General features: G+C 38.6%; 1 protein-coding gene across 4 annotated transcripts in view; it reads right to left on the minus strand.

Annotated features, from left to right (window-relative positions):
* Window positions 1-292: 292 nt before the first annotated feature.
* Window positions 293-15042, minus strand: part of DMD (dystrophin) — a 1885017-nt gene continuing 1870267 nt past the window's right edge. For 3 of the 4 annotated variants that reach the window (XM_060234097.1, XM_060234099.1, XM_060234098.1), the window contains 2 exons: window positions 11939-11970; window positions 293-2087 (listed from right to left, as the gene is read on the minus strand). In XM_060234097.1, the coding sequence (XP_060090080.1) occupies window positions 2076-2087; window positions 11939-11970 (44 nt within the window). In that variant the 3' untranslated portion in view covers window positions 293-2075. The remainder of the gene's footprint in view (window positions 2088-11938; window positions 11971-15042) is intronic. The other variant, XM_060234096.1, reaches the window with a different exon arrangement.

Consider the following 15042-nt stretch of genomic DNA (forward strand, 5'->3'; position numbering starts at 1 on the left):
CCAGTAAGTTTACTCTCCCTTCCCCTGCCAGCAGATCCAAAGGACCTGGCAACCCTAATGATGACATAAGAGTGAGCTCAAATCTCCTGTTCTTGGTAATGGCCCAGGTGCAGTCGTCAGTGCATTAGGATGTGTATGTGCACACACATGAGCAGATGCAACAGGGCTGTTTTTCACTCCTATGCCAATTTCACCATGTGCAAGCAATGAGCTGCCACTGGGATAGACTTACCCAAAGTTTTAAGAAGCTCTTATGAAAAACGAAGGTTTGGGACTTCTGCTATTTACTTCTTTCTTCTTGTTTTAAATTTATTGTTGTTAAAATGATAAGATCTGTTCACACAATGGACAAGTGGTGATGATGTAATATCTTCTGTACATAATTGTCAGGAACACCACAAAACCAAAGTGAGGTAGAAATAACATGACTACCCATGTTTAATGTTAACTACCATTAAAAATAAAATAATTTTTTTCTTCGAGTTTAATTACATTTCGTACAAGAAGAGGTAACAGATTTTATTCTTGCAAAATATTAATATGAATTAGATGGTAAAATTCTATTGTGTGTCAATGGAATTAAAGGTTAATGGAAGAAAATGAAATGGTAAAGCTTTTGTTAACAGCACCTCAAAATTCTAAAGTAGTAAACCTGAGGAGCTGTTATTGAACATCTATTTTCTGTTATCCCTCTCCTGAGTCATTGTTAATTGTGCGATATTACTTATAGAAAGAGACAGGGAGCAAAAAGTTTCTGGGAACTGTTGCCTTGGATGACTAATTCATGAAGCAGTGTGGCTGCTTTCAGCTCCTCAATGGACAGGAGCCAATAGGATTACTCCACACTGTTTCCTGTTGCTTGATTGAAATGCTGTGCCTCCTTCAAATTTGAAGTAAGGCAGATTTATAGTGGTCTTCTTTTTAAGAGACTGGGCAATTTTCAATGTTTATTAACACTGTTATAAAAATCTAAATAATAGTAATGACCAATCCAACTCATGCTTCAGGCTGGAAGCAGATCACTGCCTGTAGAAAGGAGGAGATATTTTTTCCAAGCCCCACATGCATAGATGCAGGGTCTCTCTCAAGGGTGGCATTACAGGACATGAAAGCAAATTGGGCTTCTATTTTGAAGCATTAAGGTGCTGGCCAGTGCTAGAGGCAGATACCGGACAATAAAGTCCAAAGGAGTAATCCGGTAAGGCAATTCTTATTTTGTATTTATTAACAACATTTGGGTTCATAGCAGTGGAGGAAACAGCAGGAACATAGAATACTGATTCAATTTTTATTTTTATTTTTGCAAGCTCTGAAGATAACATTGTCATGTAATGTGCTCTTTTGTATTATTGCCAACTAGCTGGATAAATCCAATAAGACTTCATTCTACTTGGAAGGAGGTGGAAAAGTAACCTCAACTAGAAGTTCACAACAAGACTTTTTTTTTTAAGCCAGCTGCTAGTCAGACACAAATAATGAGACATGTCAGTTAATTGTTTTGGTGTTGCAGAAACTCTCTCTTTGATATATAAGGAAAAGAACACAGAACATGAATATCTGTCTGGTACAATTACAGAGCAAAAGTGATGCTAAACAAATGCACTGCCTCATTTTTTTTGTTTTTTCAAGGGATTTATAGAAACAATTTTTTTTTAATAAAGCACACTTTGTTTACAATCTTTCTTTATAATTGTTATAAATTTTTAAACAACCCAAAATGCGTTCCATATAAAGAAATGGCAAGTTATTTAGCTATCAAGATTTTACATGTATTTTTCTTTTTTTGTACAATTGCATAGACGTGTAAAACCTGCCATTGTTAACAAAACAATAACAGACTTAAGAAACTACTGAAATCTACAGTATAGTACCACTACCCTTCACAAAAATATAGATTTGTTTTCTTGTAAACTCTTACAGTCTAATCCTTTGTCATATGAATATTATAAAAACCATGCGGGGACGCCTGAAGTTGTAAAATGCATCTTGCTATTCTAACACCTTGTCATCAGTCATCACTGTAACTAAGGTTTCCATTGCTCGGCCCAAGTCATCCGCCATGTGGAAAAGGCTGCCTACATTGTGGCCTGTAAAACAAAGGAAAAGAAGAGAATGAAACTGCACTGTGTCTAGCTATAAAGAATATCACTCACACATGTTATACATTCAGCAATCAAGTATTTTGAAGTAAAGATGCATTTTCCATGCAAAGGCAATTGTCAAATCATTTTGTGTCCTTTGACTCTGCACAACCACTAGTAAGCTGCGTGTAACTTGCAGACAGGTTTTTAGCCAACACCACACTGAGTTTTAAAATGACAGACAGGGCAAATCAGTTTCAAAGGCACATGCATGAAAACTTCAAAATCAAAACATGAACATGAATTTGCTGCCCAAATGTTTGTAAATGAATCAGAGGGTATAACAGTGAACCTGATCAATCATAATGAACTACACAGCTTGACTGGGGAACTTGCCAGAATCTTAACTGATGTTAATGAGAGTAATACCCTGAGCAAAGCTTCTGTTGGGTGACCAAAATGAGTGCTATACAATCCTGCATACATTCACAGAATCTCTTAAAATACCGTCTCTGAAGAAGTATTTGATAAAGGGGGCTTTTGACTCTTGCAAGCTCATACCCTGGAAATCTAGTTGGTCTTTAAGGTACTACTTGACTTGAATCTAGCTCTCTTAAAACAGTTATGTATTACAGGAATTTGGCTTATATTAATGCCATTGTCAAGTGACAAAGAAAAGCTGAGCATATCAGATTGTTGTTTTGCAGTAAGATTCTTTGCATGGTTAGTCATTGAAATTATTTTAGTTTTGCCCTGACCTGGATAGTCCAGGCAAGCCCAATATCATCAGATCTCGGGAACTAAGGGTTGTCTGGCAAAAACTTGGATGGGGGATCTTCTTGAAATACCAGTAGGTATTTCCCCACATCATTGGTGCTGACATGTACCATGACCACTGGCTCCTTCCCAGCACTGTCTATCAGCCTGTCTAGAACATGCGTAATCTCTGCTACCTTTGCGACAGGCAGGCAAGTCACCAAACGATCAGTACACAGTTTTATGTTCTTAAACCAGAAAGGACAGATCAGAAAAGGAAAATCCAGAAAGAGTGATAGACCAACTATGGAAAACCACGACTGGGCACTCAGGAAGTATGAAGAAGCTATTTTGGAGTGCATGTATAGAGATTTTTATTCAGTTTATTATATCTGGTGTGTTGATCTCTTCATATGACTGCCACATAACTCTGGCCATTTAATGAAGACAGCAGCGACTATAAGACCAACAGGCACTACCTAGACTTTATTATCAACCATAAATACAAATGATATTGATACAAGATTTGCTGTACCAACTTCATTCCAGTTACTTTCTATTTCATATATGTTACTGGTTTAGTGCTACTGTGCTAAACTGGGAACTGAAGTTGCTCATATTTTGAGCTGTCACTTCTACATGGTATGACTTTCAAGTCAGCAGTGTCTCTCTCTCCCATCCTATTCACAACAGTTAGGTCTGGTATGACCTGTGAATAAAGAAGACTAGAACACGTAACTTGGTCAGAACTGCCTTAGGAGAGTGTACTCAGATACACTAGAGCAGGGATGGCCAACTTGCTTAACATAAGAGCCACGTAGAATAAATGTCAGATGTTTGAAAGCCCCAAGATATGAAAGAAAGGAAGGAAAATAGATAAAGGAGAGGGAGGAGAGGTTGAAAGAAAGCAACTTTAAATGCATTCTCCAAGCTGCTGGCTGGCTTGGAGAAATGATTTAAAGAAAGAAATATCTTCTCCAAGCTGGCCGACAGAGTGATGGGGGCTTTGAGAGCCATACGATATGTGTAAAAGAGCCACATGTGGCTCCCGAGCCACAGTTTGGCCACCCCTGCACTAAAGCCATAATAGACCAAAATACTCCCAAATTCCAGGAGTAATGGAATGAAATTCCAGGAATTTTGGGAGGGTTTTAGGACATGAGAGACAGAGGTAGTCCATCAAACAGCCGTTACTCTGTACCTAACAACTGATCAGGTAGAGATGGCCCCATCATTTTCTATGGGTAATGGGCCCAGGACTTCCCAGTTAGCTGGCATTTCCTGTCCTTTAAAATTTAAAAGGCCATTATTTTCTATGATTTCAGAGGCCAGATCTTCCCATATAAAATAACACCCTTTTAAAATTTAAATAGGAAGATACCAAACAGCTACTATGGCAATACCAGCTTCCTCTCCCTCCCTGCTACCTCTGGAGGAGGTGGGAAAGTAATAAAGGACAATTGCTAAAACGGTCCTGAAGTTTTTGGAAACTGAAAACCACCACCAGCATCACACACACACAATGTAAAAAAAAAAATCCTGAAAAATCCTGGAGAGTCCAAGAAAATCAAGACAACAAAAAGCATCAAATGTTTGATGTATATAGTGCAATGACAGGTAAGGATTTTAATGTCATTACCCATATATTCATGACACCACAAAAAACTAAGAATAAATGACTAAACCCTAAACCTTCCTCAAAATGCCAACACTCAAGGCTGAGTGTTCCAGTTCCTGCTGAAGCCCAGTCTAAGAATTAATCTACCTGGCAGAAGTATTTCGAATTAGACAAAAAAAATGTTTTTCTTGGAGAGCAACTGACCAGAGTACAGAAAATGGCCATTTAATAATTAGGTATAAACTACCACTACTGCATCCTCTTTTTCTGGATACGATGTATGAAGACTATGTTAAACTGGCACCTTTCACAAGTACTATGTTCTCACTAACCATTATTTATTTATTTATTTGATATATATCCCACCCTTCCTTTAAGTGGACTCAGGGTGGGTAACATAAAGTCATAAAAACAAGTTATCACAATAAATTACTTTAAAACCAATTTAAAAGATGGCAAAGTATACATTATAGGTCCCATAAGCTGGATAGATGAGAGAGCAAGAGTCACAGCAAAGTAATAGCCTCTTTCTACATGGGCAGATATAATAGGGCAATTTTCAGCAAGGACAGACAAATGATTGGGTGTCTGCTGCCTCAACCAAAGCCCTGGTGGAACAGCTGCATTTTACAGATGTGAAACTGTAGTAAGTCCTGCAAGGCCCTGATTTCAGATGGAAGCATGTTCTACCAGATGGGGCCAGGATGGTTGAGGCTAAGTGAACGTCCTTTGGACTGGGAACAGTCAGTAAGATACTGGTCAGCAGAGTGCAAGGCTCTCTGACAGCCATATGGGGAGAGACTGTCCCTTATCTATGTTGGTCCCAGGCTGCACAGGGCTTTAAAGGTTAATACCATCATCTTGAAATAGATCCAGTACTCAACTGGTAGCCAGCGCAATTGGCGCAGCACCAACAATGTGCACCCACACAGACATCGCAGTCAGCAGGCAAGCTGCTGCATTTTGCACCAGCTGGAGTTTCTGGATCAGATTCAAGGATAAGCCCACATAAAGCAAGTTACAGTAATCTAACCTGGAAGTGACAACTACATGGATCACTGTAGCCAAGTCCCAGGAGGAGAGATAAGGAACTAGTTGACTGATCAAAGATGATAAAAGGAAGAGGAAGAAGAGTTGGTTTCATACCCCACCCTTCACTACCCAAAGGAATTTTGGAGTGGCTTACAATTACCTTCTTTTCCTCTCCCCAAAACCAACACCTTGTGAGGTAGGTGGAGCTAAGGGAGCTCTTTCCAGAACTGCTCTTTCCAGAACTGTGACTGACCCAAGTTCACTCAGCAGGTGCGTGTGGAGGAGTGGGAATCAAACCTGGTTCTCCCAGATTAGAGTTTACGCTACACCAAACTGGCTCTTGGTTAGTACCATCACCAGACGTGGCAAAAGGTCTCTATAGAAAGTGAGGCATCCAGGATTACCCTTAGGTTCTTTACCCTCAGTGCAAGCACCAATGGTGCCCTGTCGAAGGTTGGGGGTCTGAATCCTGAACCTAGGCACAGAGACTCCATCTTAGCTGGATTGAGATTCAGCCTGCTCTGCTGTAACCACCCAGCCTACGGCCTCCAAAGCCCTGCTCAAATTATCTGAAGCAGAGTCCAGGCAGTGGCCTCTGGTGATATATTGGGGAGAATCCTTGTTTGTTTTCACTACTCATTTGTTCTCACCACCATCCTTGACATACTCCCTACCTTTTCTGCTGCCTCTGCCCTATGCCTGTCCCTGCACCAGAGTAACTACTACTCCTGCCCTTCCATAATGCGGTTTTATGTTTAAAGACACATATGGAAGGTGCACTAGGTGCTCCATGCAGAGGCAGTGACCTTAGATGATATCACTTGTCAAGTCAGTACTGCTGTTGACTCCAATAATACAGATTCAGTTTACACTGGGGGTTGGACTAGATGACCCTGGAGATCCCTTATAACTCTATGATTCTACATCCATACACATACAGCTGTAATGTATCTCCATTCAAACCTTCCCTCCGTTGTTGACAACAGGATACATACCACGCAGGAAATATAACACACACTATGATGAAGTCTGCATGTCTCTTTTAGTGTGATTATATCCATTTGGAAGTTACCCTGTACCATTTTTTCCAATATCCCCATGCTTTTCACAGTCACAGCATGTCCATTTGTGTATATTTTCATGTAGGAAAAATTAGTTTTGATTGTTCTGAAGCTGAAGAACCCATACATGGGAATGTACAGAAACCATGAAAAATAAGAATGTGTGCAGTATGATAGAAATACTAGATAGGATTAAAGTGGCACGAAGAACTAAGACATATTACTTGAAAACTGCTATGTTGGTTCCTCAAATAATTAAACCCCACTGAATAGAGTGGAATAGGATTCCATGTAGATGTGCTTAGGATTGCTCTCTAAATGACTCACTGACAGATTTTTAAAAATTACTTTAGCACTTTCTACAACTCCAAAACACTTTTAAAAAATATATTTTTAAAAATATAAATTTTATTACAATACAACTACAGTCCAAAAACTAGATACATAGTAAAATTTCGAGCAGGCAAACGGAGATCTATTACTATCTCAAATATAAAAGCTTCCATTAAAACTTTCAAAAAGTCATCTTAAAGGGTAAAGGTTTGCAGGTGTCAAGTATCCCAATATATACTAGTGCTCCCCCCCAAAAAAAAACACACTACAAAACCAACAAATGGGTTGGCACTGATAGAGGCTGTAATAACTAATAGAAATTCCCATAGTTTAGTTTCTATACAGATAGAATCTACCTCAAACTATATTTAATACACAGTTAATGACAGCCTAACTTCGGTATGCATAGTTATTCTTGCATTGTATTTCCTAAATAATAATAAATATAAAATTGTAAGAACTAATTATGCTTATAAAATTATAATCTATCACTACATCAATTGTAAAATCGGCAATGATAATACACTTTTAAAACAGCTGAAATTTTCAGTAAAATATCACAATCCTCTTTCACAAACCACAAAGAGAGGTGAGAACTGTAAACCCCCAAAATATTAGTACTAGTGACATCAAATTATAACTTCTAAATTTTTCTAATGACCATAATTTCCTTATTAGTATAGTACCCATCTGCTGCCCTACTAAACCCAGCAAATCAGTGTACTTTTGGAGCTAAGATACAACTAAACAGTCTTCAAAAAAATCTGTCCACTACTGAAGACAGAAATTTCAGAGTCATTTATGGGGTCAGGAGGTTCTAAAATGTTCAAAAATTTCTCTCAATTCTCTTTTTAAAGGCATCAAAGTCAATTTCAATCATTGGATGTTCTTTTTCTGTAGACATACAGGAGACAATATTTTAGCATCACTTATTGAGATGCTTTGGTCCTTGCTTTGTATAATAAGAGGCACCTGTGAGGATTTGCTGGCTTTTACTTTAGATGCTCTGCTCCTTACCATTGATCCCCCCTCCAACAAATTATCTTTATAAGTGGATGGCAAAGTTGGAGTCAACACCTTTGACAGAGTAGAACTAGATAATGACTTATCAGGGTTGTGGGAGTGCTGCAACGTGTCAGTGTCAGATATGAGGGAGGTCAAATCATCCTCATAGGATCAGGTCTTTGACTTCTTTTTAGGTGGTTGTCTCACAGGGACCAATTAAGAGGTTCAGCTGTAGTGCAAGGGAGGTGCAGTGAGTTCTTCAATTTCTCCAGTGTAGAAAAAAGTTTATTTGTTCTTCCAAATAAAATATTCTAGATGAATTTACAGGATACAGCTGTTCTATTTTTCCCGGCACCTTAATTATAGTTGAACTAATTTGAAATCTAGGCAATTTGCATTCCGTGTTTTGGAGAAAGCTTGAATCATTGTCCATAGTGTCAGGAGGGGTTCATTTCCATATCCTAAAGTGGAAGATTTTCCACTTATAGTCCCTGGAATTAATGCTTGGACAGTTTCATCAATGAAGACTCTGGTTGAGAAGATTCCAAAGAAAGATTTAAAAAAAACCCCTCATTTTCAGAAGCATAGAGGGAATTATTGGTTGCTTAAAAATATTTGAAATTTTTTCTACTCTCTCAGGGTCAATGAGACAAATTTCTACCTGCAGGAGTTGGGCTCAGAGAGTAGAGGATTGGTCTTTAATGTACCCAGTGCCCCCAGTTCACAAAATTATGTTTAATCAATAATACAATTTGATGGTTTTGCAATCTGCAGCACAGCTGTATACCTTCCTCACTGTTCCTTACCCTTTGAGAGGGAAATGGTATATTATGTGTTCTTAGGTCAGGTTTATTTCTTTTAGGCAGGGTCTCTGATAACGAGGCACTAAGGTTTTGCCTAAGCCTAAGGCGATCACATTTATCAGGAATACTGTTTAATTGTTGAAAAATAGTCACAAAAGTTTCACTGGTAAGGAGGCAATTATCTCCTATATATTTGAGCAGAGAATCTTTTGGGCGTCTTGCTCATGCCACCTAGCTTCAGAGGAATTGTATTCCATCACTGAGAAAGATGAACAAGGTGGCTGTGAGTCAGCTAATCTGACCTCCCTGATAAGTTTGTCAGCTTCATGGGGGGGATGATTTATGGATAATTGGGAGGCTGGCTTGCTGTCTGGGTCTAGACGAGCCTTGTATTTGTTAGGGGAGAAACTATTAGAAAAGTCTCTTACTGATTCTTTCATTTGCAAGTTGCTGTCTATGCACAGCTGCTTAGCTGGTTTTAATGGGGAGCAAGTCTCAAAGTTTCTCCTTTTCTTCTCATTTCTTTTCTTCTTCCCCACAAGCTCTGTGGACTATTTCACTAAGGCTTCAAAATCCATTTACTATCTTCTCCAGTTAATTTCACCTCATCTGAGGTAATCAAATTGCTTTCATAGTCAGTTGCCTTTTACTAGTTCACACACAGCTCATTGTACATACATATACTTATTTATACTCAGGGCTATCAAGGCAGCCAACAAATTAAGAACATACCTAATAAGAACACACATATTAAAACCAAACAAAAACACGTTATTAAAACAAAACCAAGCCAAAATGCACATGGAAAAACATAAAATAATTAAAACATGGCTAAACATTGTTTACTCATTGTTCTCATTAAGTTTAATGAGACTTGTTTCCTAGTAAGTATGGTTAAAATTACAGCAATTCAATTCATGCTTTACATGTGCAAAAATATCTGCCTAAATCATTATATCATTATAGTCATACTTAAGTACAATTATTAAAATGCCAGAATTTGGTCTACAAGACCAAATTTCCTATTGGCTGCATTTTGGTTGGAATCAAGATCACTATAGTACCATTACCCTAGAGTACTACCTGAATGTTCCACTTTTACTCCGAAGAACTTAAGAAGAACCCTGCTTGATCAGATCAGTGGTCCATCTGAGTCCAGCATAATGCATCACACAATGACTACCAGTTACTGTGAAAGGCCAACACTGATGCTGATGACACCCAGCTCTATCTGCTGATGGACGGCCAGCCGGTCTGCGCCCCAGAAAATCTTGATCGGGCACTACAGGCCGTGGCTGAGTGGCTCAGACTGAGTGGGCTGAGGCTAAATCCTGCGAAGACAGAGGTCCTTCGCTTGGGTCGCTGCGGGCCGTGAGGGGGAATCCCCCTACCAGTTTTTGACGGTGTGCCACTGACAGCGGCGGACAGGGTCAGGAGCTTGGGAGTACTATTAGAGCCTTCTCTAAAGATGGAGGCTCAGATAGCAGCCGCTGCCAAGTCTGCGTTCTTTCACCTTAGGCGGGCAAGGTAGTTGGCCCCCTTCCTGGAGCGCGACGACCTAGCAACAGTGAACCATGCTACGGTCACCTCGAGGTTAGACTACTGCAATGCCCTCTACATGGGGCTGCCCCTGTCCCAAACTCGGAAATTGCAGCTGGTGCAGAATGCCACGGCCCGGCTGTTACTAGGTCTCCCAAAGTGGGGACACATTCGGCCGGGTCTTCGGACCCTGCACTGGCTTCCAGTGATATACCGAGTCCAGTACAAGGTGCTGGTTATTACCTTTAAAGCCCTATATGGCCTGGGACCTGCCTACCTGAAGGACCGTCTCTCCCCACATGTTCCCCAGAGAGTACTGAGGTCGGTAACACAAAATCTCCTCACTATCCCTGGGCTGAAAGAAGCCCGCTTGAAATCCACCAGAGAAAGGGCTTTCTCTGTTATGGCCCCTACATGGTGGAATCAGCTGCCGGAGGTGAGGGCCCTGCAGGACCTTGTTCAGTTCCACAGGGCCTGTAAGACGACCCTCTTCCGGCTAGCTTACACCTAGCTGAGATGAGAACTCAATGTAGCTTGCCAGTCTCCTGTTTTTTCTTTTTATATATATATTTGGAATGTTTACTGGTTTTTAAGGTTTTAACTGTTTTAAAAGTTTAACTGTTTATATATTTAAATATTGTTTAATTTTATGTTTGACTAGTTGTTGGAAGCCGCCCTGAGCCACTTGTGGGAAGGGCGGGATACAAATCATAAATAAATAAAATAAATAAAAAATAAAACACAAGGCATAGAGCCCAAGGCTAGTAGTCAGTGACTGATCAGTCTTTTAAAGTCATCTTTATTATTATTGTTGTTGTTACTACCTTTATATCCAAATACCTTGCAAACAGCTTGAGATAACTCAATATTTCTAGTCCAGTAACAGCAGAGAAATTATCCTTCTAGAAGTGAAAGATCCATGGAAATTTGTTATCAGCATCTTCAGTCTTGATTTCCAAGGAATGCAAATGATTTTATCTAGCTATAATGTGACAGATAACTTAAATGATACTTTAAGATCCATTTACAACCTCACTACATGCATCACAAAGCAAAACGTTTTACAGATGTAGGGTTGAAAATGAGATGAAGAGATTTGCCTGCAGCCTCCCAGAGCACTCAGTAGCTGAGCTGGATTTCAATCTACAGTTCCCAGGGTTAAAATCCAGTACTCTATTCACATCAGTTCACAAATCCAGTACTCTGTTCACATCAGTTCACAAATCCAGTACTCTGTTCACATCAGTTCACAAACATACTTAAATGCAGCACAGTAGAGTTCACAGGTGTTAGTGACATTCTGCTGGTGCAATGCTGAGCTTGCAAGCTAAAGTAATATATTATTTATACCTCTCAACCCTCTATTTTCTATCATTTTCAGAGAAATAGATTTGTAACTTGTAGCCAAATATGTGACATGGACAAAGGCAGATTGTCACTTCACAACATAACAATTATCTTAAAAAGAAGATTGTTTTCAAAAGAAACATGCTTTCATATTTGTCACCTTTTGCTAATGTCTTTTAGAAGGCCAATTGGCACAGTACATTCCTCCAACTTCTGTTTTTATGTCCACTGAAAGTTGAGAGGTATTGTGTGTTAGAGTATACCTGTGCAATGTACCTAGCAACACACATGCTGCGCCATCAGTGCCAGACAAAAGAATGCAGCAAATAAAAAGCTATTGCAATTGGCATCAGGCTCACTAACCTCTCTCACTGGCTTTCCAGGAGCATTTCTTCCTTTAGTAACAGAAGTAGAGGTATCAAAAAGAAAAGAGGGAAAACACATACACACACAAAAATATAGAAGAACTTCAGTGTTCATTCTGGAATTGAATACAGAACAGATAACTTTGTATAAATGAACTAAAAGTTCTACAGTGTGCAGAATATGCTCCTTGTAGTTCACCCAGGCAAGTATATTCATACCAATTCTTTTCAGGTTGAAATGTAGATAGATAATAAAAGTTATTGATCAACCTATTTCTTGGGAAGAGTAATATATATATTGGATATGTTAGGTTTGTTTGTCTTGATTCTTTTGCTTTAGTAATCAACATTAGTGCAAAATTCCCCAGTGTTAATACTGAAGTAATCCAATGATACCCTGTTTGCCATTGCTAAGAATGATCCTGCTTAGTTCCCTTCCATGCTCAGAAAAACCCAAACACTTTGGTACATTCTCAATGACCTATTAAGAACAAAAATGATATACAAACACAACCTGATTTTGAATGGATCTTGAACACCAAGTACTTTGGTGTTAATGCAGTCATACATATAGAGTCACTACAGTTCAAGACTACTGAAATCTGCACAGGATAGCACTGTTAATCTAAAGTGCTCTCTGTTGTACTGCTTCCCTGCTAAACTAGGAATAATAAATCCATAGGCAAACAGAGTGACCCACATCAAGGAAAAATGTAGTTGCCTTTTCGTTCTGAATATGGGACAATGGGGTAGTCAAGAGGGGGACCTTAATATAGTCGACTAACAAAGTTGTACCAATATTTGTTCAATTAAATCTCCTTATCACAGTCCAACACTCCTGCTCACACACCATGGAGGTTTTCAAGACTTATTGCTACACTGTTTGTTAAACAGATCATTCTCTTTTTGTAATTATACTTTCCCACTATAGCTTCTTAACAGTGACTGCAATGCTGTGGTTAGTTACACATAGTTTTTTGTTTGCTTTTCTGAAAACTGCATATTGGTTGTAGCATTTATTTTCTTAATTTTGGGGGTGGGGGAAATGGAGAAGAGAGATGGAGCAGGTGGGATTGCAGTTTGTTTTACTTTATCGTCAAGGGCATTTCTTCTGTTATTAACAGCACAGTCAAAGAATGGAACAGGTGGAAATGTGCACTTAAACATTTTTCTTACATGTCTGTAAATCCGTGTGTGCACTATTCATAGTGGAATAAGTGCACCAGTACTTACTCAAATGTCTCTCAATGAAAAACAACAAGAAAGCAAAGTTACTGAGATTTAAGCATACTTCATAAAATATTCTGTCCTGAGGAATATAACATAAACTTTCAATTTCTGTTCTCGCAGTCAGCAGTGCAAAGGATTCTGTACACATGTGGACCACGATCAAATTAATAATCTTATATTTTAATCAAACATCTACTACAGTAGCCCTGACATGTAGAGAGCCCTGCGGGATAGATCTGCTTACCCTTAACAGAACAACAATTAATAAATATAAAAGCAACTGTTGGTTCAGTGTTCATACAAAAAAATCTCTCAGTCTTCAACTAAGCTCACTTCACCTGCTGAAATTTAATGAAATTCTTCTTTCAAACATCTCATGCTTCTTTTAAAACTGTGATTTTTCATATGTGAAGCCGTCACCGCTGAATACTGTAAGACTACATATGTATGTAATTGAACACAGATAGTTTTAAGCAGCCAATTTCCATCAGAAATTCCTACAGATAGTTTTCAGCAGTGAACACAAAAATATCTAATTGTAATTAGGCAAACAGGATTTCTCACTCCAGTGGAACTGGAAGATGCTTTCTGAAAAGCTGCTCACAAAGCTCTCTCAAAACCTTCTCATCAACTTTCACCATCACAATCTAGAGAGAGTTTGTTGTGGTTATGTCCTGTTAAAATCAATGGGATATTCTTCTCATTAAAAAAACAACAACCCTGATGTTCCATTGATTTTAACAGGACTATAGTGTGATAGCATCTGTGGATCAGGGTCAATAAGTGAATATTCTACCTGAAATGCATGTTTTATGTATGTTCTGCAATTTTTTAACAGCATCTTCAAACTTACATTTCATAGTTATTCCTTTGTCGAAAAAGGAATATATCTATCTGATGCATTTATAACTCCCAGTAGACTCTGCAATTTGTACACAAGTATAGCATGAAAGCAATTTATTCCATGACTTGTTATCTTGCAGGATTTAATAAACCACTAAGGTGGTGTTTAATAGCACATTTCCACCAAATGTCAGACCTCTGGCTTTGACATCTGTTTCGAGTTAGAACAGCAGCTGTGAGAAGCAGCTGCAGCCACTATGAATTTGCTTTGAGTAGCACACTAAAGGGGCTGCAGATGGCAACTTTAAAATGCATATGAAAAAGAAGATTCCTTAAGGATCCAATCATCAGATACTCAGCAGAAATTCTAACTGATAAATGTCAAATTGCTTTCAGCACCAGTCTTCAGCTTTGCAGTGAGTGCAGAGATTCTCCCATAATGTCTACCTCTTCAGCAATTCTTAACAGTTTAAAAAGCTATAACAAAGAGAAACTATCAGCTTTTTCTTCTGTTTACTTAGGCTTAAAACTATACAAAACTGGGCTACATGATACTTTATGCCTTTTAAAAACTACTAAAATATGGCTGAATAACATAAGCTTAAATAATTGTATTGCTTATGGGCAGGGCTTTTTTTGTAGCAGGATTTCCTTTGCATATTAGGCTAAACCCTCCTGATGCAGCCAGTCCTCCCAAGAACTTACAGTAGGCCCTGCAAAAAGAGCCCTATAAGCTCTCGGAGGATTGGCTACATCAGGGGAGTGTAGCCTAATATGCATAAGAGTTCCTGCTACAAAAAAGTCCTGTTTATAGATATATCAATTAGTTATCAATATATTACCCTTCTTTCAAAATCTGAATCTATCAGATATTACTTACAATTTTTTTTACTAGAAATTCCAAATATTTTTTCAGTATTTTTTTCTCATTAGAAGGAACATCCTGCTTCCTACTTAACATACTCCACTAACCTTGTCTTTTCACATACTGTTTTTTCCCAAACTGAAAATTTGTTCACGGGGAAAAAA

This window comes from Heteronotia binoei, chromosome 3 (genome assembly GCF_032191835.1).
Source record: "Heteronotia binoei isolate CCM8104 ecotype False Entrance Well chromosome 3, APGP_CSIRO_Hbin_v1, whole genome shotgun sequence".
NCBI lineage: Eukaryota > Metazoa > Chordata > Lepidosauria > Squamata > Gekkonidae > Heteronotia > Heteronotia binoei.